The 25,040-nt window shown below is 56.0% G+C and overlaps 1 protein-coding gene across 3 annotated transcripts in view; it reads left to right on the top strand.

Moving 5' to 3' along the window:
- The window catches only part of CSNK1G2 (casein kinase 1 gamma 2), a 97,696-nt gene extending 78,208 nt beyond the window's left edge, over positions 1-19,488 (top strand). For 2 of the 3 annotated variants that reach the window (XM_024208219.2, XM_024208220.2), the window contains exons 5-12: positions 275-423; positions 1,820-2,054; positions 2,963-3,048; positions 10,614-10,698; positions 11,197-11,345; positions 11,775-11,858; positions 17,047-17,153; positions 18,142-19,488. In XM_024208219.2, the coding sequence (XP_024063987.1) occupies positions 275-423; positions 1,820-2,054; positions 2,963-3,048; positions 10,614-10,698; positions 11,197-11,345; positions 11,775-11,858; positions 17,047-17,153; positions 18,142-18,196 (950 nt within the window). In that variant the 3' untranslated portion in view covers positions 18,197-19,488. The remainder of the gene's footprint in view (positions 1-274; positions 424-1,819; positions 2,055-2,962; positions 3,049-10,613; positions 10,699-11,196; positions 11,346-11,774; positions 11,859-17,046; positions 17,154-18,141) is intronic. The other variant, XM_024208221.3, reaches the window with a different exon arrangement.
- Positions 19,489-25,040: the final 5,552 nt, after the last annotated feature.

Here is a 25,040-nt window from a genome sequence, read left to right as displayed (position 1 = left end):
CAGACTCCCCCTTGCTAACGATTCCCAATTAATGTTCTGCCCGGGGAGAGGAGGAGGTGTGTTTGCCTCATAACCCCCGGCATTGGCTGCTATTCCAGCACTAGCCGCACCTCCCTGGTACCGGGGTTACCCAGCAGCATCCATGCCCTGGGTTCTCCAGCCCCCTGCTTTTGGCCTTAGAGGCCCCCTGGCCGGGGTGCTGCCGCTGGGAGGGAAGGGATTTTCCCGTCTCGGCTGCAGCTTGGCGCTGACTCCCCCACACTCGCTCTTGCAGAAGGAATTCCTCAGGTTTATTACTTTGGGCCCTGTGGGAAGTACAACGCCATGGTGCTGGAGCTGCTGGGACCCAGCCTGGAAGACCTGTTTGACCTGTGCGATCGGACCTTCACGCTCAAAACCGTCCTGATGATAGCGATACAGTTGGTAAGCGCCGCGGCCCCCGGGCTCAGCCTGTGCGTGCAAGCAGCTGGGAAGTATGGCACGCCCTGCCATCGAATCCCCAGTGACCAGCCCCCCCAATCCCAAAGGAGATGCCCCAGGGGCCCAGCCAGAACATACTGTGGGGGGTGGGCGGTGAAGAGGAAGAAGGAGGCAAAAGCACCCAGGGTTTAACTCTCTTATTGGGGGTGCAGTCAGGGTTTGGCAGGCAGCTTCCTGGCAGGAGATCAGCAGGCTGCATGTTCCGCACCAAACCGAACGTCCCTGGAGGGAGGGGAGTGACTGGGGGGACCCAGGGGGATCCGAGAGCAGGAAGGAAGTCTTAGGAGACGTGTGGGCTGACGGGAAACTCCTGCTGGGGAGCCCCATCTCAGGAAGTCTTCCCTCATTGGATGGCTGTGTTGAATTGGAGACAGTGTAGCCTAGTGGGTAGATCACTGCACCATGACTCAGGAGGCCTGTTTTATTCCTGGCTCCGCCGCTGGCCTGTTGGGTGTCCGTGGGCAAGTCATGTCTCTCTGTGCCTCAGTTTCCCCATCTGCAAACCAGGGATAGTGGTGCTTTATTTTTCTGTGAACCGGAGGTAGCTTCATGTTGCTCAAAACTCCCAGGTGTTGGCAGGAGTCCGCAGCAAATCCAGGCTCAGAACGCATGTGGCTGACAGACCCTGTCTGGCCTGCCCTTTGTCGGGAGGGTGCTACCGCCCAGAGAGACGACACCTCCCAGCCTGCACTGCTCCATGGAGACAGCCTCCCGCTCAGGATGGAGCATGGCGTGCTGGGAACCATAGTCCTGGCAGGCTGCAGCTGGTTCTGGTTTAGGAGCACTAGGTGCGGCATGTGGCCTTCTGGTGACCTACCAGCTTGGCCCTGGGATCGCTGGAGGTTTTTCCTGGGATCTGTAAAGCTCCACCTCTAAAAACAATCCCCTGCTTGGGCTTTAAAATGTAATAAGGCCAAGCTCTTGTGTAGCACCTTTCCTGGCTAGGTCCCAAAGCGCTTCACAGTGTGTAGGTGTTTATCCTCCTGGCCCTGGCAGGGCAGGGCTGTTAGGTGGAGAACCGAGGCACACAGACGCTCATCCAAGGTCACTTGGGAAGGCTGTGGAAGAGCAGGGAATTGGATTCCAGGCCCCACAGGTTTAGGCTAGTGCCCTGACTGTCCTTCCTCTCCTGGAGCTGGGGGGGGGGGGGGGGATCCAACGGGCCTGGCTCTGAGAGCCAAGCAGAGTGGCTGCTGGCTTTAGTGGAGTTACCTTGATTTGAGATGGGGTGAGAACAGAATGGGGCCCAGGAGTCCGGAGTGAAAGGTTGGACATTGTCCATGCCAGCAGAGCAAGCCCGCCCGCGGCCTCCCGCTGATGCCAGCCCCTCCCCCCCCAGATCACGCGGATGGAGTACGTTCACACCAAAAGCCTGATCTACAGAGACGTCAAGCCGGAGAACTTCCTGGTGGGGCGGCCGGGCAGCAAGCGTCAGCACACCATCCACATCATTGACTTTGGCCTGGCCAAGGAGTACATTGACCCCGAGACCAAAAAACACATCCCCTACCGAGAGCACAAGAGCCTGACGGGGACGGCGCGATACATGAGCATCAACACACACCTCGGGAAAGGTACCATGCCCGGCCGTCGCTGGCACTGCCCGAGGGAGAGGGAGACGGGGGGTAGATAAGCCAGTGACTCCTGCACTGCCCCAGGCCCGTGTTTCCCTGGCTCTGTGCTGATAGGCAACTGGAGGTGAGGCAGGTCTGTGGGGGGAACCTGTCCTGCTCCACTGGGGTCTCGTCTTGGCCGGCGTCTGCCCCAGGAATGTTCTTGTCCCCCGTATTGCTCTGGGTAAAGGGCACCTGCGAGAGAGATGCCTGCAGCTAGGGGGGCATTGGTTTCTGACAGCGAGGTGTCATGGGCTGGGGGTAGCTAGGTCTGCAGCCGAGTGCGCTTGGAGCATGATGCTAGGGAGCACTAGCGCCCGACCACCAGTGAGCTAATGTGCTGCTGGCTGCTGGGCCCTGCCGCAGTGGAGATCAGCACTGCCGTGGGCAGGACAGCGGGTGTCTCTGTGCAAGTCCACATGGCGTGTCAGCCTCCTCAGGGCCAGGGCAGGAGAGCCCATGAGACGCTCAGCCTGCTATCGCTCACTTCATTCACCCTGATGAAACCCAGCCGCTAATGCCATGCACCCCAGTCCGGCTGCCTCTAGCGCCTTTCTCCTGGTCCTGGTGGAGCGAGCTCCCCAGAGCCTGGTCTCATTCTGTACCAGCCCTTGGCCCCCCTGGGAGCCCAGATGCAGTGATACTAAGGGGTTATGTGGTGCTCGAAAGGCCCTTTGTTCAGCTTTGCTTCGTCTGAGCAGCTCAGCAAGTCTTGGCCTCGCTCCCTCTCGTGAGCTGCCCTGGGATTCTTGCACTGATGGAGCTGCCATAGGGTGAGAAGGGGTGGTGGTGCTGGGGGCAGGGTGCGGGACAGCTCTGCCCTCTGAGGAATCTGCACGTGGCACTTACCGTTTCTGTCTCCTGCCCAGAGCAAAGCCGCAGGGATGACCTGGAAGCGCTAGGGCACATGTTCATGTACTTCCTGCGGGGCAGCCTCCCTTGGCAAGGGCTCAAGGTAAGTGCCAGCCGGCTGCCGTCCTCGCTGTGTGCTGGGGTGCTGAGAGAGCACAGGGCCTGAGTGTGTGTCTCACGCGGCTGGCAGGGGGGCGCGGAGCAGCCGCAGAGACCAGGCTGGGCAGGATCCCCCCCCTGAGCTTGCGGGCAGAGTAAAGTTAACATGGGCGCTGACAGCATCAACACACGCTCGTGTGAGTGCTCTGGTTCGAGCCCAGGTGCCTGGCTGGCTGGCTGGGCACTGTAGGATGGACTTAAATGAGGAAAATGTGAGTAATTGTCAATTCTTCTTCGAGTGATTGTTCACGTCCATTCCAATTCGGTGCGCGCGCGCTGCGTGCACACAACGTCGGAAACTTTTCCCTTAGCAGCTTCCGTCGGGATGGCAGGGGAGCCCCCTGGAGTGGCGCCCTTACGGCGGTGTATATATTACCCTGCCGGCCCGACTCCCCTCGGTTCCTTCTTACCGTCCGTGGCGGCGCTGGAACGTTTGTTCTCTCTCTCTCTCTCTCGCTTGCGAGTGATCCCTTAGCCTTCAAGTCTTCTAGTTAGTTGTTCTTAGATGGTATTTAGCTAACCGATAACTATTGTATTCAGGTGTCTGGAAGCTAGTTCCAGCATCAGCCTTGGGCTACCGGGGCATGCCGCAAACCAAGGGTTTCAAAGCTTGCGGCAAGTTTGTGCCTAACAGCGACCCCCACGACTCCTGTCTCCAGAGTCTGGGAGAGTCCCATCAGGCCGAGCGTTGCAAAATCTGCAAGGCCTTCAAGCCGTGCACTAAGAAAGAAAGAGATTTTCGCCTTAAGCAGTTGCTCGTGGAGGCCGTGTTACAACCACCGGCCCCTGACCGACCGGCCCCGGCTTCTTCGGTGCAAAGTGCCCCGGCATCCGTGCGCGACCCGGCACTGCTCAGGCACTGTAAATCGCCGGCACCAAGACGGGACGACCAACCTCGGCGCCAATCGACCTCTCCGGCACCGACTAAGCATCACAAGAAAGGGGAAAGAGGGCGCTCCCCCCCAAAGAGCTACTAAGCCGCTCAAAGAAGCTCCCGGCACGCAAAGACAGATTGCGGGCCCAAGCCAAGAACTGGCACCATCGACTTCGGCGCCACAGTACCCAGCGGATTCAGTGCCGACGAATGTCTGGAGGAGGGTCCTCGAACACCCCTCCACGCCCGACACTTTTGAGGCAGTGAAAGACCTCATTGAGTTGTCAGCGCCAAACCCCCTCCCGTGCAGGGAGAAGCCTCTGGCACCACCCAAAAGGGTGCTGTCCAGAGGGAAGCCGGCAATGGTGTCACTTGAGGTCACTGTCTTGACACCGCTCCCGTTCGAGCTCGGCGTCCTGCTATTCCCCAGCACCCACAACCCAGTGTGAGGTTATGGCACCGGAGGCGAACCTGCCAGCAGTGCCCACGGTGACTGCACGCCGGTCCATGACACCATCGGTCGCCCGGCACTGGCGTACGGCACCGACAACCTCACCGGCACCGAGTGCAAGACACCGGTTCCCATCCCGAGACTCCTGGTACCGTTCGCGGTCCTGGCCAGCCAGGTACCGCTCCCCAGCACCCTGCGGCCACTCAATGTTCGGCACCGCCCTGGTCCTCTCTGTCGGCATCCTCCGGCTCCGAGGCCAACTCCGGTCACTCTAGCTACAGCAGACATCGAACCATAGGAGCAGAGAATCCCAGCCAGCATTGAAACCACAGTGACCTCCTCCGGGTCAGTGGTCCTTCTGGACCCCATGGGCCTACCACCAGCAACAGGGCATCTCCTCCAGAGTCTCTGGGTCCGGGCAATCTATGCGACGCCATTCCAGGTCTCCACGCAGACACGCATCAAGGACAAAGGAGGCCACTCTCTCTCTAGGCCCCCCCGGACCTTCAAGAGCAACCTGTGCTCTCAGGCCCAATACCCGAGGCGGTGCCGAGCACTGCGACACCCCGAGAGGTGTCAGCCCCACAGGGCCCTGAAGCGACCCAGGCATTTGGGGACACACAGGAGGCTCTAGATGAGGGCAACCTCACTTCCTCCTCTTCCTTAGACGAGGCGGTGGTGGGAACATCAGTCTCAGGACTGCCACCGATCGATCACAGGGCTCACCAGGAGCTACTCCGCAGGATCGCCCTCAATATGGGCGGAAGAAACAGTTGAGTAGGAGGAACCGATGGTGGATATCCTGACGCCCGAGGGTCCCTCCAGAGTCGCACGCCCTCTCATAAAGACCATACAGACAAATTTCAACACTATATGGCAGACCCCGGACTCCATCATGCCAACGGCCAGGTGGGTAGAACGGAAATACTTCGCTCCTTCCAAGGGCCCTGAGTTCCTGTTCTGCCATCCGACTCCTTTCCCTAGTCGTTTCAGCAGTCGACGAGAAGGAATGATAGGGCCAACAAGCCTCGGCCCCAAAGGCCAAGGAGGCCAAGCATTTGGACCTCATCGGTAGGAAGGTCTGCTCCTCGGGAGGTCTCCAGCTACACATAGCCAACCAGCAGGCAATCCTTAATAGACATAACTTCAACTCTTGGATGGCCATGTCCAAGTTGAAGGATCGCCTCCCCAGGACTCTCACTCGGAGTTTGCGGCGTTAATCGAGGAAGGAAAGGCGGTGGCTAAGACTTCGCTACAAGCCTCCCTCGATTCAGCTGAGTCTGCAGCCAGAACCATTGCCTCTGGGATAGTCATGCGACGCTCAATGTGGCTCCAGCCATCGGTCCTCCCTCCAGAGGTCCAGAATACCCTCCAAGAACTTCCCTTTGAGGGCTCGGGCCTTTTCTCCGAGCAAACAGACTCCAGGCCGCATGGCCTTAAGGATTCTAGGGCCACCCTGAAGTCGCTAGGGATGCATATGCCAGCAACCCAGAGAAAGCCCTTCAGGCCTCAGCCTCCACAGCAGAGGCAGTATCAACCCCGACCCAGGCAGGAGCCGTATCGCAGGCGGGGCAGAAATAACGGGCATAGACAGAACAATGTGCCTAACCAAGGCCAGAATAAACCCCAGCCTGGAAACAAGCAAGGGTTTTGAAGGCACGACCATGGACAGTGTACCAACCCAGTTCCTGGATCCATCCCCCACGGTTTTTAAATCGGCTATCCCACTTATACCATTCATGGTCCCATAGAACATTGGACCGCTGGGTCCTACTCATGGTACAGGTGGGATACTCTCTCCAGTTCTCCTCCTTCCCTCCCTCCCACCCACCTTCCCGTCCCTCTTCAGGGACCCCTCTCACGGGCAACTCCTCATGCAGGAGGTTCGTTCGCTCCTCAAGATAGGTGCGGTGGAGGAGGTTCCACAGGAGCTAAGGGGAAAGGGGTTTTACTCCTGTTACTTTCTAATCCCCAAGGCAAAGTGGGGTCTTCGACCCATTTTAGACTTTCGCGGAATCAACACATTTATGGTCAAACTCCGGGTCCGCATGGTCTCCCTAAGCACTATCATTCCATCTTTGGATCCGGGGGATTGGTACGCTGCCCTCAACATGAAAGATGCGTACTTCCATATTGCCATTCATCTGGCGCACCGATGCTTCCTCCGGTTTGTCGTAAACCAATATCACTCCCAGTTCACGGTTCTCCCGGTCGGCCTGTCCACAGCCCCCCGAGTGTTCACAAAATGCGTGGTGGCAGCCTTCCTGCGGAAAAGGCAAGTCCGAGTGTACCCCTACCTCGATGACTGGCTACTCACACGTCGTTCCACGGACGAGGTCCAGTCCCAAGTGACTGGGGCTGCTCCTCAATGTACCCAAATCTTCTCTCTTATCTACCCAAAGGATAGAGTTCATAGGGGCAGTCCTGGACTCGGTACTGGCTAAAGCGAGCCTTCCAGAGCCCAGGTTCCAAGCCATAGAGCAGATTGTCAAATCATTGCTTCAGTATCCCACCACGACAGTCAGGTGTTGCCTGCAGCTAATAGGGCATATGGCAGCATGCAGTACATGGTCAAGCATGCCCGACTGAGACTCAGACCCATGCAAGCGTGGCTCGCACTCTCTTACCGTCTGTACAGAGACCCCCTTGGATCTTGTGGTGATGGTCCCTGGACAGGATCTAGAATCCCTGTGCTGGTGGCTGAACCGACCAGTGATCTGTGCAGGGGTCCCCTTCGCCAAGCCCCAACCTTCTCTGACGTTAGTAACAGACGCGTCAGATCTGGGCTGGGGCTCACACTTAGGGAATCTGAGGACACAAGGCTTGTGGTTGAGGGACGAGATACCTCTCCATATCAACCTGAAGGAGCTCAGAGCAGTTCGTCTGGCCTGCCAAACCTTTCACGCCACTTTGCAAGGTCACAGTGTGACAGTCCTGACAGACAACAACACCGCCATGTGCTATGTAAACAAACAAGGCGGAGCCCGCTCCTCGCCTCTCTGCCGCGAGGCTCTTCTTCTCTGGGACTTCTGTATAGCCCGATCCATTCAGCTCGAAGCATCCTACCTTCCAGGAGTACGGAACGAGCTGGCGGATCGCCTCAGCAGGTCATACCACATGCACGAGTGGTCAATCAGATCGGCCATCATACAGTCGGTCTTCCAAAAGTGGGGTTATCCCCACGTAGACCTCTTCGCCACCAAGAGCAACAGACAGTGCCCTCAGTTCTGCTCATTCCAAAACCACAGTCTGGGCGCCATTGCCGATGCATTCTTAATACCATGGGGCGAGGGTCTGAAGTATGCCTTCCCTCCTATCCCGCTTGTCCACCGGGTCCTCCTCAAAATTCGCAGAGAGAAGGCGACGGTAATCATGATCGCCCCGTCTTGCCCCCGACAGCATTGGTACTTAACCCTCCTAGAGCTGTCCATAGATGCCCCGATTGCCCTGCCCCTCTACCCGGATCTGATTACGCAGGACCACGGGCGCCTCCTTCCCCCGAACCTGCAATCTCTACATCTCATGGCGTGGAAACTCCATGGCTAAATCCCATGGAGAGCCAGTGCTCTGTCGGTGAGACAAATTCTCCTCGGCATTAGGAAACTTTCCACTAGGACTACCTACCTGGCAAAATGGAAAAGGTTTTCCTGTTGGTGTGAACCCAAGCGCCTTCAACCGTTCCAGGTTCCTATCCCAGTTATTTTAGACTACCTCCTACACCTTAAGCATCAGGGGCTATCCCTTTCCTCCATCAGAGTACACCTGGCAGCCATTTCAGCTTTCCATCCAGGGGAGTCTGGGTGCTTGGTGTTTTCTAATCCCATCATGGGGCAATTCCTCAAAGGGCTGGAGAGTGTGTTCCTGTATTCTCACCCGCCAGTCCCAACCTGGAACCTGAACCTGGTCCTCTCCAAACTCATGAGCCCACCATTTGAGCCCCTGGCCACCTGTTCCCTCCTCTACCTTTCTTGGAAGGTGGCGTTCCTGGTAGCCATTACATCTGCAAGGAGGGTGTCCAAGCTGAGAGCCTTCACCTCCGAACCACCTTACACGGTGTTTCATAAGGACAAGGTGCAGCTTAGACCACACCCTAAATTTCTCCCCAAGGTGGTCTCCCAATTCCACATGGGTCAGGACATTTGCTTACCAGTGTTCTTTCCAAAACCCCACACGAGTCCGAGACACCACAGCCTACACACGCTGGATGTCCGGAGAGCCTTGGCGTTCTACATAGAGTGCGTGAAACCTTTCCGCAAGTCGACCCAAGTGTTCGTCACCATAGCTGACAGAATGAAGGGCCTTCCTGTTTCTGCGCAACATATATCGTCCTGGATCACAGACTGCATTCGCACGTGCTATGAGCGAAGGTCCCAGCCCCAGTGATTACGGCCCATTCAGCCCAGAGCTCAGGCATCTTCGACAGCCTTTCTGACTCCGGTCCCTATCCAGGAGATCTGTAAAGCAGCCACCTGGTCTTCAGTGCACATGTTTACAGCCCACTATGCTGTTAACCAACAGGCCAGAGATGATGCGCTGGTCGGCAGAGCTGTTCTTCAATCAGTCGTTCCATGACTCCTACCCTCCTCCAATGGTCAGCTTGGAAGTCACCTCATTGGAATGTACGTGAACAATCACTCGAAGAAGAAAAGATAGTTACTTACCTCTTGTAACTGTTGTTCTTCGAGATGTGGTGTTCGCGTCCATTACAATACCCACCCACCCCCTTCCCCTCTGTCGGAGTCAACAGCAAGAAGGAACCAAAGGGGGGTCGGGCCGGCAGGGTAATCTACACACTGCCATGAGGGCGCCACTCCAGGGGGCTCCCCTGCCGTCCCGACGGGAGCTGCTAAGGGAAAAGTTTCCAACGTCCGTGCACACGGCGCGCGCACACCTAATTGGAATGGACATGAACAACCCATCTCGAAGAACAACAGTTACGAGAGGTAAGTAACCGTCTTTTTCTCCTACCCTCAGAAATGGGCCCAGACCAAAAAAAAGCTCTTGATAGAACTGTCCGGAGAGGGGCCATCTACACCTCTCCCCCCCGGTGGGCTGCCCTCACTGACAGCTGGGCCCTGATCCTGCCAACGCTTTCGCACATGAGCGATGCCAGTGGAGCCAGCGGGCTCCTCACGCGGGTGTTTGCAGGATCGGTACCCGAGGGTTTCCCAGACTCGGTCCATCCGTCAGTCACCGAGCAGCTTAGTGCTGAGTTCACTCATCCGGTACCAGCCCCAGCTCCCAGGCTCCTTCAATCTGCAATAAATCATCATTCGTATTTTAAATTTCCTTCCGTGTGGAAATTCCTGCTGGAGGCGTGGAGGGCTCCTGGGAGGGAACATGGCGTGGGGGAGGCTCCGATGTGCTTGGCATTGGCCAGCGTCCTGACGAAGTCCAAGCCCTTAGGGCAGCTCCTCTGCCAGGGGCGGGACGGAGGCTGAGACATGCTGGCCGAGGGGTGGGGGTTTCCTTCACTGTCACTGTTTCTCTGTGGCCTTGGACCAGCCCCTTGCTCTCTCTGTCCCCACTTTCCCCGGGTGCCAGGCGGCTGCTGTAGTATTGTCTTGCCCGCAGCGGGGAGCGGAGGTTGTGCTGTGCCAATAGCTCCCGGAGAGGCGGCTGTATCGCAGCGCGGGTTGTTATGGGCGTTTAGTTAACATTTCTCTGACGAATCCAGCCCTGGCCACTGTCAGACTGTTTGGAAACCAAACCCACCTGGTAGCCCAAGAGGCCCTGGTAACAAGCCAATTGTCGCTGTTCCCCTCCTCACTCTCACACCTATGCTGTGTCCCTGGCTGTGCCCAGTGAGGTCTGCACAGCTGTGCCCCTGGGAGCTCGGCTGTGTCAGTCCCTGATTGCCGCCAGCCAGGCTTTCCCTCCTCGTGCCATACGGTAGTCAGGAGAGTGGAATGTGCACCCTCCCTCTGCTGGTCTCCCTGCCGCTCTGGGCATGGCTATCCTGCTGCCCAGTCTCCCTACTCCTCCTGAAACCCGCGATGGCCCAGCGGGATAGCTGGGATGGTACTAGAGTTGCCAGGATGGGGGGAGGGGGCGGGAAGCCCAAGGTCAGCTCCTAAACCCTGGCTTAGGGCTTTGGCCAGTGTGATCCTGCCAGGCCATCCGGGCGTGCGTGGCGCTTGTCCACGGTGCCCTGCCGAGCTCTCACCCGTGCTCCCCGTTCCAGGCTGACACGCTGAAGGAGCGGTATCAGAAGATCGGAGACACCAAAAGAGCCACCCCCGTCGAAGTCCTGTGTGAAAACTTCCCAGGTAAGGGCGCTGCTCGAGTCGGGAGAGCCGGGAGGGGCCCGCGCTCGCGCCCGCATTCAATAGACCTGACAGCCAGAATCTGGAAGGGGAAACTGAGGCACAGAGGGGGACATGACTTGCCCAAGGACACCCAGCAGGTCAGTGGCAGAGCTGGGATTAGCACCCAGGTCTCCTGAGTCCCAGTCTGGTGCACTGCCACCTATGGGTTACTGCACAGTTCGGTCCACTGCAGCCTCGCCCCCTCCTGCCCCACCTCCTATAGCTGGGCTTGCTGGACTTCTCCCCCAGCCTCTGTCTGCAGTGGACTGGGGGGCTGGAGAGGGGTAGGATCTCTCCCCATGGCTGTTCCCTACAGCTGTCTCCATTTGGTCTGAGACCCTCCAGCCTCTGTGGGTATTTCCCTGCTGCCCCCGTTCCTCTCGCTGTGGTGCCTCCCCCGGGCCGGGTGCTCCCTGGCCACGGCTCGCACGCCGCACTGAGTTCGCTGTGCCTCCGCAGAGGAGATGGCGACCTACCTGCGCTACGTGCGGCGGCTGGATTTCTTCGAGAAGCCGGATTACGACTACCTGCGCAAGCTCTTCACAGACCTGTTCGACCGGAGTGGCTACGTCTTCGACTACGAGTACGACTGGGCCGGGAAGCCGCTAGTAAGTGCCGCTGAACGGAGTGGGGAGCGCCCCTGTGGGGAGGGGCTGGATGGCTGCCTCTGGCTCGAAGTACACGGGAGCAGCAGGCAGAGCTTGGCTGTGTGAGATTACAGCTGCTCCCCCCATCCTCCCGTTAGTCCCTTTCCATGGCTCAATGCCTTGTCTGCCCCCCACCCAGAACACACACGTCGTCTCAGCCACTCGGACCCCAGGCTTCATTTTCATTCTAGTGGGACCGGCCCAAGCCAGCCCCATCCCAGCCCCCAGGAGTGAGATCTCTCCCCTCCTAACATGAGCCACAATCCCGCCCTCCCCCAGCTCCCGGGTCCTCTCCCCACCGGATGGTAGTGAAAGCCCAAGGCGCACACGGCCTGCACGGAGATTACTGGGCCTTTCTTGATGATTTTCCTCCTGGTGTCTTGATCGCAGCCAACTCCAATCGGCACAATCCACAGCGACGTCCAGGTGCAGCCTCCGAACAGAGACAAAGCACAGCCACACACCAAACACCAGGTGAGCAGCCTGCCTGCCCCCAGCCACGCTGGCTGGGCCAGGTCCCAGCGACAGAGCAGCTTGGCCATGGTGGGGCGGAGCGAACCCGTCCGAGCGCAGGCAGAACCAACCGATTCATAACTGAAGCTGTGGGGAGGAGGGGTCCAGACACCATTAGCCATTCCCGTGGGGCCTGGGAGGCTGAGTGCAGGCAGGCATCTCCTCTGGCCGATCGGCTGGCCAGTCCCTTTCTCCGTAGCCAGAAGGAAGGTGGCTGGTGTGGAGGTGCGGGGGAAATGGAAAGCCCTGAGGAGGGATGTGGCGCATTCCTCAGAGAGGTGGAGCATAGGCCCATGGGAAGTGCAAGTCTGTAGGGTCTCTTGCCTCTGCACCCCTGTTCCAGCAGCGATTGCAGGGCGGGACCATTGAGGCTGGGTGGGAAAGGCTGGGCCAGTGCTCTCGGCGCTGGGTTGGCTCATGGGAGGCCTGGATGCTTTGGGAGGACGGGGGGTTGAAGGCCCCAGTGCAGTTGGCACATGGCTGACCTGTTGTCAAGGCACCATGGGACTTGGACGGCAGGGTGGGACCATGTGCGTCATGGAGTCCGGGCTGGGGATCAGTCAGGACTTTGTCCTTCTTGGGCTCAGCACTGACTGTAGAACCCAGCCCATGGGTGAGACCGGCTCACTGGTGACGGGCCTTCAGCTGTGGCTTCCAGGACAGGCTCCCATGACATCTCTGCCCCGGCACATGTCCAGGCCTTGGGGCGATGGTGGAAAGGCCCTGCTGGTGAGTCCAGAGGCCCTGAGCTGGTCCTAGAACCCCGTGCGGTGGGCGAAGGGAATGGGCTGTGGCGGGATTGCTGGTGCTGCCTGCCACGCTGGAATTGGCTGGGCAGCCTGATTCTGTCGCCCCACCTGGGGGACCATGAAGGGGACCGTGGGAGTGCTCAGCTGAGTTAAACCAGCCCTTCTGACGGGAGCTGGGCCAGCCTGCTGATTTGGGTCTCTCCGTACTGCCCTGTGGGGAGAGCTGCAGGTGATGCGATCTCCGCAGTCGCCACTATGTGGAGGAGACTCAGCCTCTGTCTCTTGCTCGGGGGTGGGGGGGGGGCATAGAGACATGGGTGAAGACAGCTCAGGTCTGGGAGGCACTGCCGGGCTGAGCTGGAATCCGTTCGGTGGAGCACAACTTTGTTGCCGGCAGGAGAACAGCACGTGGCAGCCTCGCCCTAGGGACCAGGAAGGCACTTTGCCGAGGCGGCTCTTCCCAGGGGCCAGTGAGGAATGGCCAGGTGGAGAGGGTGCCAGTGCTGGCTCTGCGGGGCGGGGGGAGGGAGAACTTTGCCTGGCTTAGCTTCTAGGAAAGCCGGGCTGAGTTCCAGGTAACGGGTCTCCTGCTGTGATGCTCTCAGAAGATGGGACAGCCAAGGAAACCCATGGAGTGGGAAGGACATTAGAGTGACCGGGCCGAGCTCCGAATAATCGGCGCTCTCTTGTGACTTGTTCTCTTGCCCATGAGTGCCCTGACAAAGGGGGGTTGATTCCAGGCGATGCTGCACGATCAGGACTTACTTGGGGACGAGCAGTTTTTAAACTATGTAGGGACCAGCGGGTTTCACACCCAGCCTTTGTCAAGGCTCAGCCTCCTCCGCCAGCAGCTGGAGAGAACTGGGTTCCCTTTGCCTTAACTTACCAAAGAAATCCTCTTGAAGCCTGGTGCTCAGGAGCAGGGGTGGGACCTCCGGTCACCACGACCTTGGCCAAATGGAGCTGGGTTCGGCTTTTGGACCTGGTGCAGACATCAGAACCAGCTGGGTGCGGGCAGCACAGGCCGACCCAGCAGTCCCACTGCTTTTATGGAGAGGGAAAATTCTCCAGGACTCCTGACTCGTCCCCTAGTCTCAGTTATCCATGGGACCTTCTCTCTCTCTCTCTCTCTGACGGGCCGTCAGCAGCGGTGGGTGGTAACATCCCCAGTGGAAGGTTATCCGCAGTGCGGTAGCTATACCAGGCTCTTCACAGAACAAGAGGCCCAGTGCGATCCCAGAGGATCTGATACACAGGAGGTGCCAGTTCTCCGCTGTATCTCGATTCCTAGTGATCACCCAGTTTACTCCAAGCCCTGATCTTTCCTGCATCCTCTGGCTTTAAACACTGCAGGGATGGGAAGATAGACCCGTAGCTTTAATTTCTGTCAACCTTCATTCTGCAAAATCACATATCCGGCAGCATCGGTTCCCCCACCTCCGTTTAAAACACGGCTTGTCCCCTCCAAGAGGCACTGCTCCGCATGGCGAAACCGCTTCCGTCGCCAGCATTTTCCAAAAGCCAGCAGCATGTCTCAGCATCGGCCAAAGCAGAGGGCAGCAGACCAAATGCCTGATCTGCCTGGACTAGTGTGCCAGAGACCCCGCGAGATCTTTGTGTTACGGGGGTGGGGGTGTACGTGCGCACATGTGCACAAGCGAAGGGGTGAGTAAAGTGTGAACGCAGTCAGCAGACCCGCAGCCAGTCAAATGGCTCTGAGTCCCAGCCCATTCCAGTCTGCTGGGATTTCACTAGGGACCACTCTGGTTAATTTGCCTTAACACACTAGTGCTGCTCTGTTTATATTTTTGCTTTTGCATGTCTTATTTTCTTGACTCCTCTCCCCCACCGTTCCCACCCCCTCGTCTCCATCCTTCTTCTTCTTCTGTTTTGTTTCCTGTCCTGCCGGTCACTAGCAGTCGCCCGAGGGGAACGAGTTGGGTGATCCTCAGGCTAGCCAGCAGCCTGCCGAGGAACCTCTAGGAACTCACCTAGCGACCAGCAGGCTTGGGGGTTCTGTGCAGGTACATGCAGTGTGCTGCGTGGGAGTGGAGGGGGCATTTCCAAAGGGGGATGGGCCACCGGGGAAGGGGCCTGTCCCACAAAACTCCGGCTGCAGCAGCATCCCTTGGGCGCAATTTGTGCTTATCCCCAGGATCGGGGCTTTGCAGCCTTTTGTTTCTGTCCGTGGACGTGGAATCCCTGGCTTTGTCCCGTAAGCCCGTCCCCTGGTTCTCCTTCCCTTTCTGGTGCTCAGGTACAACCCTCCGCTCCTCCATATCCCCTCTTCCACTTCCAGCATCAGTCGAGCTTGAAACCATGTCAGCTCTCAGATCTGCAGGCCATGCTTAATCCTGCCCCGTAGTCTTCCCGCTCTCTGTGACCCCAGCCCCTTGCCGACTGTCCTGGAGGTGTGTTGAAGCACATCTCCACTAGGGTCAAGAATCCCCCTACCACAAACTGGGGCAACTCTGCTTTGTGTGTCTCATGGTGACAGGGAGAAATCCACAGGCTTAGCTGGGCCCTGGACTGTGTGCTGGGTCTCTGTGGATTTCACTCTCGTTCCATGTAACTCTTCCCACAAACATCCTAGTTCCTCACTAGTCCCTGGGCTTGTCTGTCTGTCCTCACTTGATTTGTTCCCCCGCCACGGGGCTCCTGGGGCAAAGCTCACCCAACTCTCCCGAGTCCTCTGTGTTCTCCCTGGCTCCTGCTCCCACCACCGGCCTTCGGGAGTGGGCAAGGGACACCCAGACCATCCCCCGCCGTTCTCGCCGCACAGCTCTGCTTCCTGTGCTCTCTAGTCTCGGGGCTTGTCTTCACTGCAGTTAACTCGAGTTATAGCTCCAGTGTGGGGGTGCTTTTAACGCCAGTGGGCTGGCCCCCGGGGGGGGGTGCAGGCTGCCACTCGAGCTGGTGCAACGTGGCGGCTGGGGGCACCACCCCATGGCTGCGGTGACAGTCGCTTTGTGCCGCTCTCCCTCCAGCAATGCTGACCCGACCGTACTGCGCTGCAGTAAAGGCACAGCCTGTGTCACTGCGGCTGGGCGTGAGCTTGCGTGGTGTCGCTTCCCCCACTGCTGGGCGAGGCTGGTTCGGCCTTCCCAGGGAAGGGGTGGGGACAGCCAGAGTTCAAGTACTAGGCCTGGACATCAGCCAGGTGGCCTGGCCTTGCCTGGCGGGCGGTGTGAAGAGGTGGTGAGGGGATCAGAGTTGCTCAGCTGCTGCAGTGCTGGCCTGGCCCCTCCTGTTGCCGTCCCCCAGGAACACTGGCGGCGAAATCGGAAGCGATCCCTATCCAGGGATGTTGGCTCCATTGGAGATTGTAGCAAGAACAGCAGCTGCTGGTTTCATTTCTGTAGCGGTGTGGTCACAGGACCTGCTGGCGTGCGAGGGGTTTGGCCCTGGTGTGTTGCAGCCATTGGTGGCGCTACTCTGTTCCATCTGCTCTGGCGTTCGCCGGCACTGAGGATAGTAACGAACGGCGCGTGAGCAAAGGATACAGAGCTAGGGAGTCAGTCCACAGCACGTGGGTCCAAGGCGGGACAACATGTCTGGGCCAGTGGAAGTTAGTGGGAATCCAGGGCATGTGAATAGCTAAAACCTCAGGGCAGCCCCAGGGGCTTTGCATTCCCCTGCTTGTTTTTACTGCTAAGTAACAAAACAGGTGCTGGAAGCAGAACAGACCCCCCCACCCCCCACCTTTGTGCACTGCTGCTCCACTGGCCTAGTCGTTCTCTGGCATGCGAATGGCCATGGAGCGAAGCGCTGCCCGGCTCGCTGGCTTGCCATTGGCATGCGGTTTCTGAGGCTCGCAGAGTTTTGATCTGATCGCACAGGAAGAGCCGGGTTTGAAAACTTGCTACAGAAATGAAATCTGGGCCCTTTCCAGGCATGTTGTGTGGCAGGCCCTGCCGAATAGCCTTCTGGAAAACCCTTCCTCTGCTGCGAGGAGACAGGAGGGCGTTACTCTCCGCAAGCAATGCGAGCTTGCTCAATGGCTGGGAGGCTCCAGCTAGTCTAGCGCCTATGGCACTTGTTGCCAACTTGCCCCGGGCCAGGTATGAGTCAGCAATGCTGCCACCCCAGGCAAAGCAGTCCCGGGTACTGGCATTTCCCTCCCCCGACCGCTGGTACCTGTAGGTCGCCTCCCAGGCCAGGTACTCGGAAGGAAACTTGGCTCTCTTACATTGTGGCAGTTTCTCTAAGGGGCTGCTGCTTCGACCTGCCCCCTGCGCTATAGAACGCGCCCTCTGGGGAAGGCAGGGTCGGGCACTGTCGGTGTGTACCTGTTTCCCTACTCTGGGCAGGGATTCAGTGTCCAATGGAACAGGGCCAATGAACAGCCTCTGTATTGCTTGAACACATCCAGTCTCTGACTGTCCAACCTTTCCTCCCAGGTAATGAGTTCCACCAACGGAGAACTGAACACGGACGACCCAACCGCGGGACATTCGAATGCCCCGATCACGGCACCTGCCGAGGTGGAGGTAGCGGATGATACAAAGTAAGGACCTGGCTGCGCATTTGGTTTGCTTTATTTGTTTTGGGGGGGATTGGCAGCTGCTGCACTGGCCATGCTGGATGGGTTGTTGGGGTTTATTTGCTGCTGTCTTTGGCTGCAGCGCTTGTATCCTTCTCCCCTGTGTGGAGAATAGAGGGGACGGAGTTCTAATGAATCTACATGGGATTCCGTACCGAGGCTGTTCTCTCTAGCTCACAGCCTGCTCTCCCGAATGTCACCACATGTCTCCCAAGAGCCAGGACTTGTCTATTTTGGATCTGCAGGGATGCTGTACTGAGGGTGCTGGCCAGAGACAGACCCTGGGGTTCATTCTAGTTCCTAGGAATGCAGCCTGTGATGCCACACAGGTTCTCCCCTAAATCCCAGCCTGGACTCTGCAGCCACGGGCGGGATCGTTGGCTCACGCGCTGACCAGCATTGCATCTTCATCTGCCAGAGCGCTTGTCAGTTTCCTAAGGGTGGTGATCTCATTAGTGCCCCCTAACTCCTGTGAAAAATACTGTCCCCACCCCCAGCGTCTTGAGGTCTGGGCTTTTCGTTAACCAGGGAACGAAAGAGAGATGGGACCCAAACCCACTTCTTGCAGGTCTGTGGGGCTTGCCAGATGGGTTCAGACTCATTGTCCTTCTCGTCCAATAGCCCCTCTCTGATAGTGGCCAGCACCAGCTGCTTTGGAGGGAAGCTGTAAGAATCCCCCAGCAGCAGATGTGGGAGAATCTGCCCCCCACACAGGCCCCCTCCTGGTCGCTAATAGAGATCGGCTTAAGCCCCGAGGCAGGAGGTTCAAGAACACCCCCCCCACCCCCCTCCCCAAAACACCCAGCTGTTATCATGAACTGCGATGATTCCAGATATTCATTCCCCCTTGAAATGTCCAATCCCTTCTGGAAGCAGGAGGAACCTGCGGTTGGCCTTCAGGAGGACAAGTGCAGGTCTGGGGGCATGACAGCCTGTCTGCCTTTCTCCGCAGGTGCTGCTGTTTCTTCAAGAGGAGGAAGAGAAAAACCATCCAGCGCCACAAGTGATCTGCCAGGGACATCACGGATCGGTTTGTGCCGCATCGCCTCTGACTCTGGCTATGGGTCTAGATTCCTGATCAGATCTGCAAGGCCTTCCTGCCCTCTGATTTTGATGAGGGTGGGGGAAGAGCCGTCATGACTTCACCGCCCAGCACCACGTGTGTGGATGGGGAGGGGGGGAGGGAAGTTCCCAAACTGCTTTACTTTTCCTCCACCACCACCACATCCACCCGGTGGTCGTTTACTCAAACCAAGTCAGACTTTGCCGACGTTCCCACGCCCGCCTGTCGTGCAGTCCACGGAGAGCATTAAGCTATTTAAAAACGGAAACCAACCAACCAAACCCACGACGTGAATTTCTTTTGATTCTATTAACTAGTTTGAAAACGGGGATCAACTCTACAGACTCGAAAAACGTTGCTGGCGTAGAAGAAGCCGAAGACAATTTCAAGAGCGGTGGGCTATGGAGAATTTTTTTTTCCCTGTCGCTTCTTTATCTCCGAAGTTAATTTAAGTCTCGGTGCAGAGTGCTGAGTTGTCAGTCTTTGACCTTCCTCTTTTTAGTGTTACGAAATTCTGCTTTTCTTTTAAAGATTGTGTTTTCCCTGTGAGCTCCCCCTCCCCCATTTGGTTAAAATTCTTTCCTTGTGGTGGCGAACAGTCGCTATGTTAGCCGAGTCTCTGGTACGGTGACGCGTGGAGGAGGGACTCGTCGACACTTTCGTTTTACGATGCACTTTTGCTAGCAATACAAGCGATGTTTGGTCTTGAAATTAACAGTTTAGTAATTAACTGGGGAAAGCAGGTGGGGGGAGGGGGGGAGCCGAATTTAGGGTCTCAGGAAGGGTTGGGAGCTTATCGGAACCCTGAAGCCACGCCCTTGGCCATTTGAAATGGGCAACCTACCTTGGGGGCACCTGGCCAAGACCAAAGGGAAACTTGATGTTAAAGAGCAAGGTAGAAAAAGGATGTCTTAATGGTCCCTGCAGTGAGCCTTGGGGTGGGGATTGTTTCCTGGCGCCCAGGACAGCCTAGGACGTTTTTATTGAGCACGGGATAGCTGAGTCCTGCTTATTCTCCTGGCATGAGAGTTCAGTGTCTTCGTTTTATGTGAAGTTGCTTAACTGGACTCTTTTTTTAAAAAGACTTTCCTGGTGTCCAGGCCCCCAGCCCCGTGAAACTCCCCGTAGCTGATATTCTGATCAGCAGGGACCTCCCAGGAGGACCAAGGGCCTTCTAAATGAACCAAAACCAAGCCAGTGCAGTAAGGAAGCAGTGTGCATGTTCCCTGGGGGGAGGAATGGTTAAAACTCCTTTGGGTTCTATGTCCCACTTGAAAGGGGCAGTGTGGAGTGAATCAGAGTTGTAGCTTGCTGGGAAATAGCAGTCCTCACTAAGATAGACCCAGCTCGGCCGTTCTGTCTGTCCACTGACTCTCCTTTCTGGAGGATACCGAGGGGGAAGGGCTGGAGGGAACCTTATGAAGGTTGAAACCTGCCTGCTTGCCAGTCCGATCACAGGGCTGGAGCCCTAGGGTTGGCCCACTCGGCTCATCCAACAATCAGAGGCCCATGTGCTTACTCCTTAGCTGATCACATGTGGCAGTTCCTAGTTGTGGATTTTTTTTAAACTATACCCCCCCCACACACGCCCACACACAGACACAACCCTTCTTTAAACAGCCACAAGGGGCACAACAACCAACCTTAATTCAGTGTAAAACGACTGAGAATGTGTGTCTGGTTGTGCGTATTTACCACGACAACACAATTTGACTTGGGGTTGTTGGTTTGTTTTTTTTTTACAGGGTGGGCGGGCGGGGAAGTAGCATGTGGGTTTTTTTTATTTTCCGTGTAATTATGACACTTGTAATGTTTGAGCTGTAGGAGCTGGAAGCTGCTCTGAGGTTGTGCAGGAGGAGGAAGTTTGTGTCTGAGACCATCCAAGCCTTTGTCTGAAATAAACACTGCCATTCTTTGCTGGCGCAAAGGGGGAGCGTGTGGGAGGTCCTCAAACGCCACTTGTGCTAGGTACGTCCTGCTTAACCCTTCTGCAGAGGCCCATGGACTGGGGCCCTGTGCTGATTCACCGGCCAGCCGGGCCAACTCCTCACCTGTAGCCTCCATCCTGTTGCTGCAGCACATGGTCTGCTGGGGGTAGGAAGATCTAGTGCTGCAGGGGAGGTGGCTAGGGCCCACAGGCAGGGGGAGCCTAGCACATGCCTCTCCCATTCCTGCTGGAACACAGCAGCTTTGTCCCTCTTCGAGCCAAATTCCTTCCATTTAAATCAGACCTGAATGGTTAAAAACAGGCTTAAGCTAGTTCAAGTGGCCTCCTCCTTCCCCAGCATCCACCCTAAGCTGGAATGTCGGTGCCCCTTTAAAGATCCTGGGGACTCTGACTCAGACGCTGCCTCATTCTTCTGGTCTGCAGTTTTACTTCAACAGCAGTGCCTCTGTCCTGCTCAAGAGAACCAAGGTGGAGGGGAGGGACAGCTAGGCAAGGAGTGCACAGCCAGCTGCTAGAGAGCGCTTGGTTCTTGACAACTCAATGAATTCCACCAAATCAGGACCTTTGTATGGGATTTAGTTATGTGCAATGTTTGACCTTGTTTCCCAAACAATGCAAATGAAACCGCCTTAAATCTTCACTGGAACTGTACTTCCAGTCCCCGAAGGTGTAAAATAAAAGTATGTATGTGAGTGGGTGCATGTGCGTATTTGGACTGCCGTTTGCCATGTGTCTTTTCAGACAGACCTACCGCAGGCTTACAAGGAAATAAACAAAAGGGAAAGAGGCCAGGGCGTTTGCCCAACTCTGGCTTCGGACTCTCTTCCTGGCCGAGGGAACGGTCGGGCGCTAGGGCTGCCTGAGCTGGAGGGGGCAGCAGGACACTAGGAGACTGACTTACTCACATTAGGGAAAGAGTCTGTACTTGTGTTGCTCCAGAGCAGAAGGGTGGCTGTTCCAGTGCAAATTTAGTTATGGCTTTAAATAAAAGTGTACAGACCTGGTATTTACATTTCTCTGATGCTTCCTGGAAGCCATAGAATTTAGGGGCTTTTTTTAAAAAAAAATAAAAATAAAAAAAATCCAACCCCCCCCCAGTTTCCATCAGGATTTATTGGGGGGTGGTGCTGTGGGAAGGGGATGGCTTGTGGCACCATTAACAACTTGCAACAGCGCTTAACAAACGACCCTGAGCTCTGTTTTTGTGCATCTATCTGCCAGCTGGCGCCAGCCAGGCCCCTGCGTGACAGACAGAGCAGAGAACTTGGAACGTGAAGGGGTGAGTATGAGTTGAGAGCACATCCTGCTAGGAGCCGGGGGGGGGCCTCAAGAGAGTGGGGTGAGCGCCTGGTGCTGAGTTGTCCTTTGACAATAACTCCTTGTTCTCCATGTGAAGCAATGGCAGGGGCTCAGGGGTGGGGGATGAGTGAAAGAGCAGAACAGGAGCTGGCTGCTTGCCTGGAAGATGGAGTCTACAGGATGATAAGGCACCTGGTTCACATGGTCCCTGCTAACCAGGAACAAGGTCATTTTACATCCCTACTGTGTAGGAGCTTTACTATAGCCTAAGGAATACATGCTCTAGCCCAGGGGTCTCAAATGACCACGAGGGCCACATGAGGACTAGTACATTGGCCCGAGGGCTGCATTACTGACACCTCCCCCCTGCTGCCCTCAGCCCCCCCCCCACTCCACCCCTCCCATGAGGCCCCACCCCAACTCTGCCCCCTCCCTGCCCCCAGGGGGTGCAGGAGGGGTGTGGTGGGGTCTCAGGGAAGGGAGTTGGGGTGTGGGGTGCAGGAGGGGTGAGGGGTACAGCAAGGGGTCAGGGTGCAGCAGGGGGATAAGTGGGTTGGGGTGCAAGAGGAGTGCAGGGTGCAGCAGGGGGTTCAGGACAGGGTGCAGGGTATGGCAGGGGGTAGGGGTGCGGCATGGGGCTTGGAAGTGGGTTGGGGTGCAAGGTGCTCAGGGCAGGGGGTTTGGCTGCAGGAGGGGTTTGGGGGGCAGGATCTGGCCTGGCATGTACAGCAGGGTGTTCAGGGCAGGGGTTGGGGTGCAGGGTATGGCAGGGGGTTCAGGGCAGGGTTTCAGGGTGCAGGGTACGGCAGGGGGTTGGGGTGCAGGAGGAGTGCGGCATGGGGCTCAGCAGTAGGGAGGGGTGTGGCAGCGGGCTCAGGGCAGGGGGTTTGGCTGCAGGAGGAGTTTGGGGGCCCATGTGTTTGCAACCCCTGCTCTAGCCCATGCATGAGGTGGGGATATGCTGGCTTTAAGCAAAGGCTAAGGTGTTCCAATCACCAGGGCTGCTGCTCTCACACCTCATTGTAGCAGGAGGAATTCCTTTATTGCCAGTTATGTAACTGCCTTAAATGGAAACAGGCACTAGCAGAGCACCTCACGACCTGTTCACCTGCCTCCAATACCTATCATTGATGGGTAGGTGGAGCATTTGCTATACCTTAATGCTCCAGGCCAGTAGGACCCATCACAACATCAGTGATATGCAGGCTGGGGGTCAGGTCTGCAAGTGGCTCTTTGTGTCACCTGCTGCTGGCTGCAGCACACGATATTAAAACACTGATTTAATTATCAGCTTGCACTCAGTTATTATTTACTTTATATAGATACTCTCACAACAAAGAAGTTATTTCCCCTCATACTGTTTGCTTCATTTAATACTATATATTCACAGGACTGGGGCTCTCTTGGGTAATGATGATTGCTAATTTGGCTCCTGGACCTCTAAGTGGCACTGGTCTAGGGAACAGTTATAGCCCAGCCAGGCTTTGAGTTGCTGCTGGCACAGAGGGCTGCTGTCTTGACTCAAACCAGCGCTGACTGAGTGATAGCTGGGGCAGTGTAGCGGACCTGTGATGGGGTTTGACTGAAGCAGGGTTGAGAAGTCTTGCCAGGCTGTGTGCGCTGGAGGAATGAATGAAGGAGGGAGACAGGAGGTGCTGAGGTCTAAAGCTGCTGCTCTGAATAGGCTTATGAGCTTGGAGAAGTCAGTCTGCCTTTGTCAGCTGCCTCCCAGACCTGGAAGGAAGCGATGGCTGCACCGTGCTTTGAATGGGTAAAGCCCTCCACTAACACGACATGGCACACAATTCTCTTAGACAGACTGCTCCCTACAGGATTGGGGTGTCAGCTGCCTTTTGTTTCTTCAGCTAGGCCTGCCCACCACTGGCTTCTCTTCCGCCCACGCACGAAGTAGGATCCCTGTCCCTTTGGGGGCCTTGTTTCATTTCCTCCCCTCTGGGCTCATGGCAGAGCTGGCAGTAAAACTTGTCTTTAGTCAAACAGCTTCAAGTCTGCCTCTGAGAAAGGAACTGAAGATGTTTTAGCAGCTGCTTCATCATTAAATTCTTAGGGGCAAGGTTAAAGAAACTACCCCCAAAATTACTTTCCATAAAAGAGACTAGGGGAGGTGGTAAGGAAGACTTATTAGGGCAACTCAGTTTTTACTTGTCTGCATATACACACAGATGTATTTCTCAGACCACCACCTCCCTGCATTAACTTCTGTCTTTCCCTGAACACTTTTCTCTACGAGGAAGAATCTCAAGGGGAAGAAAGGAAGATATACTTGTACATTGCTTCAAAGGTCAAACTTTTACAGCAATTTAGAGCACCCAGGGAAGACAAAATTAAGGACCCTGCCGCTATCAGATACCTCAGTCCTCCTCCCACCCTGGTTGAAGACAGGTGCTGTTTTGCCATCTGCTCTCTTCCAATCATGAAACTTTGTATTAAAGACAACCTCAATGTCTTTATTGATTTCCTATTTACAAATCACAACGCTGGCAAAAAGCAGAGTGTGAACACTGAATGAGCATTTGATACATTCATTAATATAGCACTAGAGTCTAGACATTGCCAGCTCTGTTTGAGGTGACATGATACACTAGAAACTTCTCATACTTTTGGAGACGGGCATGTTCCACAATGAATTACATTCATACTATCTACAAAAGCCAGAATTGCCTCAAACCACAGAAAGCTGTAAGAACAAAAATTGCTCAGATGTCATCCAGCGTTTAAGTTTTCTTTTAAAAACATTTTTCAGCAGGACACTCTAAAGCGACCTGCCCGGTGGCTTGAAAGCAAGATTGGAGGGAGGGCATTGACACAGTAGCAGTATTAAAAACAGAAGCCTTAAAAAGGAAAAAGCCACCAGGCAGGTTTACACCTCAACCTCATCTATGTTACAAGATCTTGAGCCTAAATGACTTACGTGTCCTGCTATTTTCATGGTCCAATAATTTCTATTACCACTTATATACAGAAATGCTCAGGGAGTGCTATATTCACAGCAAAGCATTTACACCTAAGGTAATAAATGGGCAAAGAAGCCCCAAACCCTGATGCAGGCATTCCCACAACCTTTGACAAGAAGAGGTGAAAAAGGGGAGCGCAGAAGCAGGCAGGTCAGCTATGTACATTCTAACAGAAGGCAATTTCCCTCTTAGAGGAAGGAGCATCTCCATTCTGTTCATCCATTTCAGAATATAGTTTGCATTGCACAGAATCAGGTTCAATAACTTGAGTAGTGGACCCATCATTTTTCGTACTGGCCGTATTTTAAAAACTGCCTACCCTGAAGCAGGCTTACAAAATACATCTCACAAGGTCTTCCTAAAGAACATAACACACTGACAACAGTATCTAACATCTACACTGATTATTTCTAGGTGACGTTGGTGCCTGATAGTTTATTTTTGGCATCTCGTTGGTGGAAAGTTATGAAGACAGCCACAGAACCGAGACCCGGTTACTCTGGCAGCCCAGGGGGAGGAGGTGGTGTCAGAATGGGAGACTGTTTCCCAACTGGTAACAGGCATCA

This window comes from Terrapene carolina, unplaced genomic scaffold (genome assembly GCF_002925995.2).
Source record: "Terrapene carolina triunguis isolate 2854851 unplaced genomic scaffold, T_m_triunguis-2.0 Scaffold194, whole genome shotgun sequence".
Taxonomy (NCBI): domain Eukaryota; kingdom Metazoa; phylum Chordata; order Testudines; family Emydidae; genus Terrapene; species Terrapene triunguis.
The sequence above is the reverse complement of the archived record's forward strand: the minus strand, read 5'-3'. Positions and strand labels throughout refer to the sequence as shown.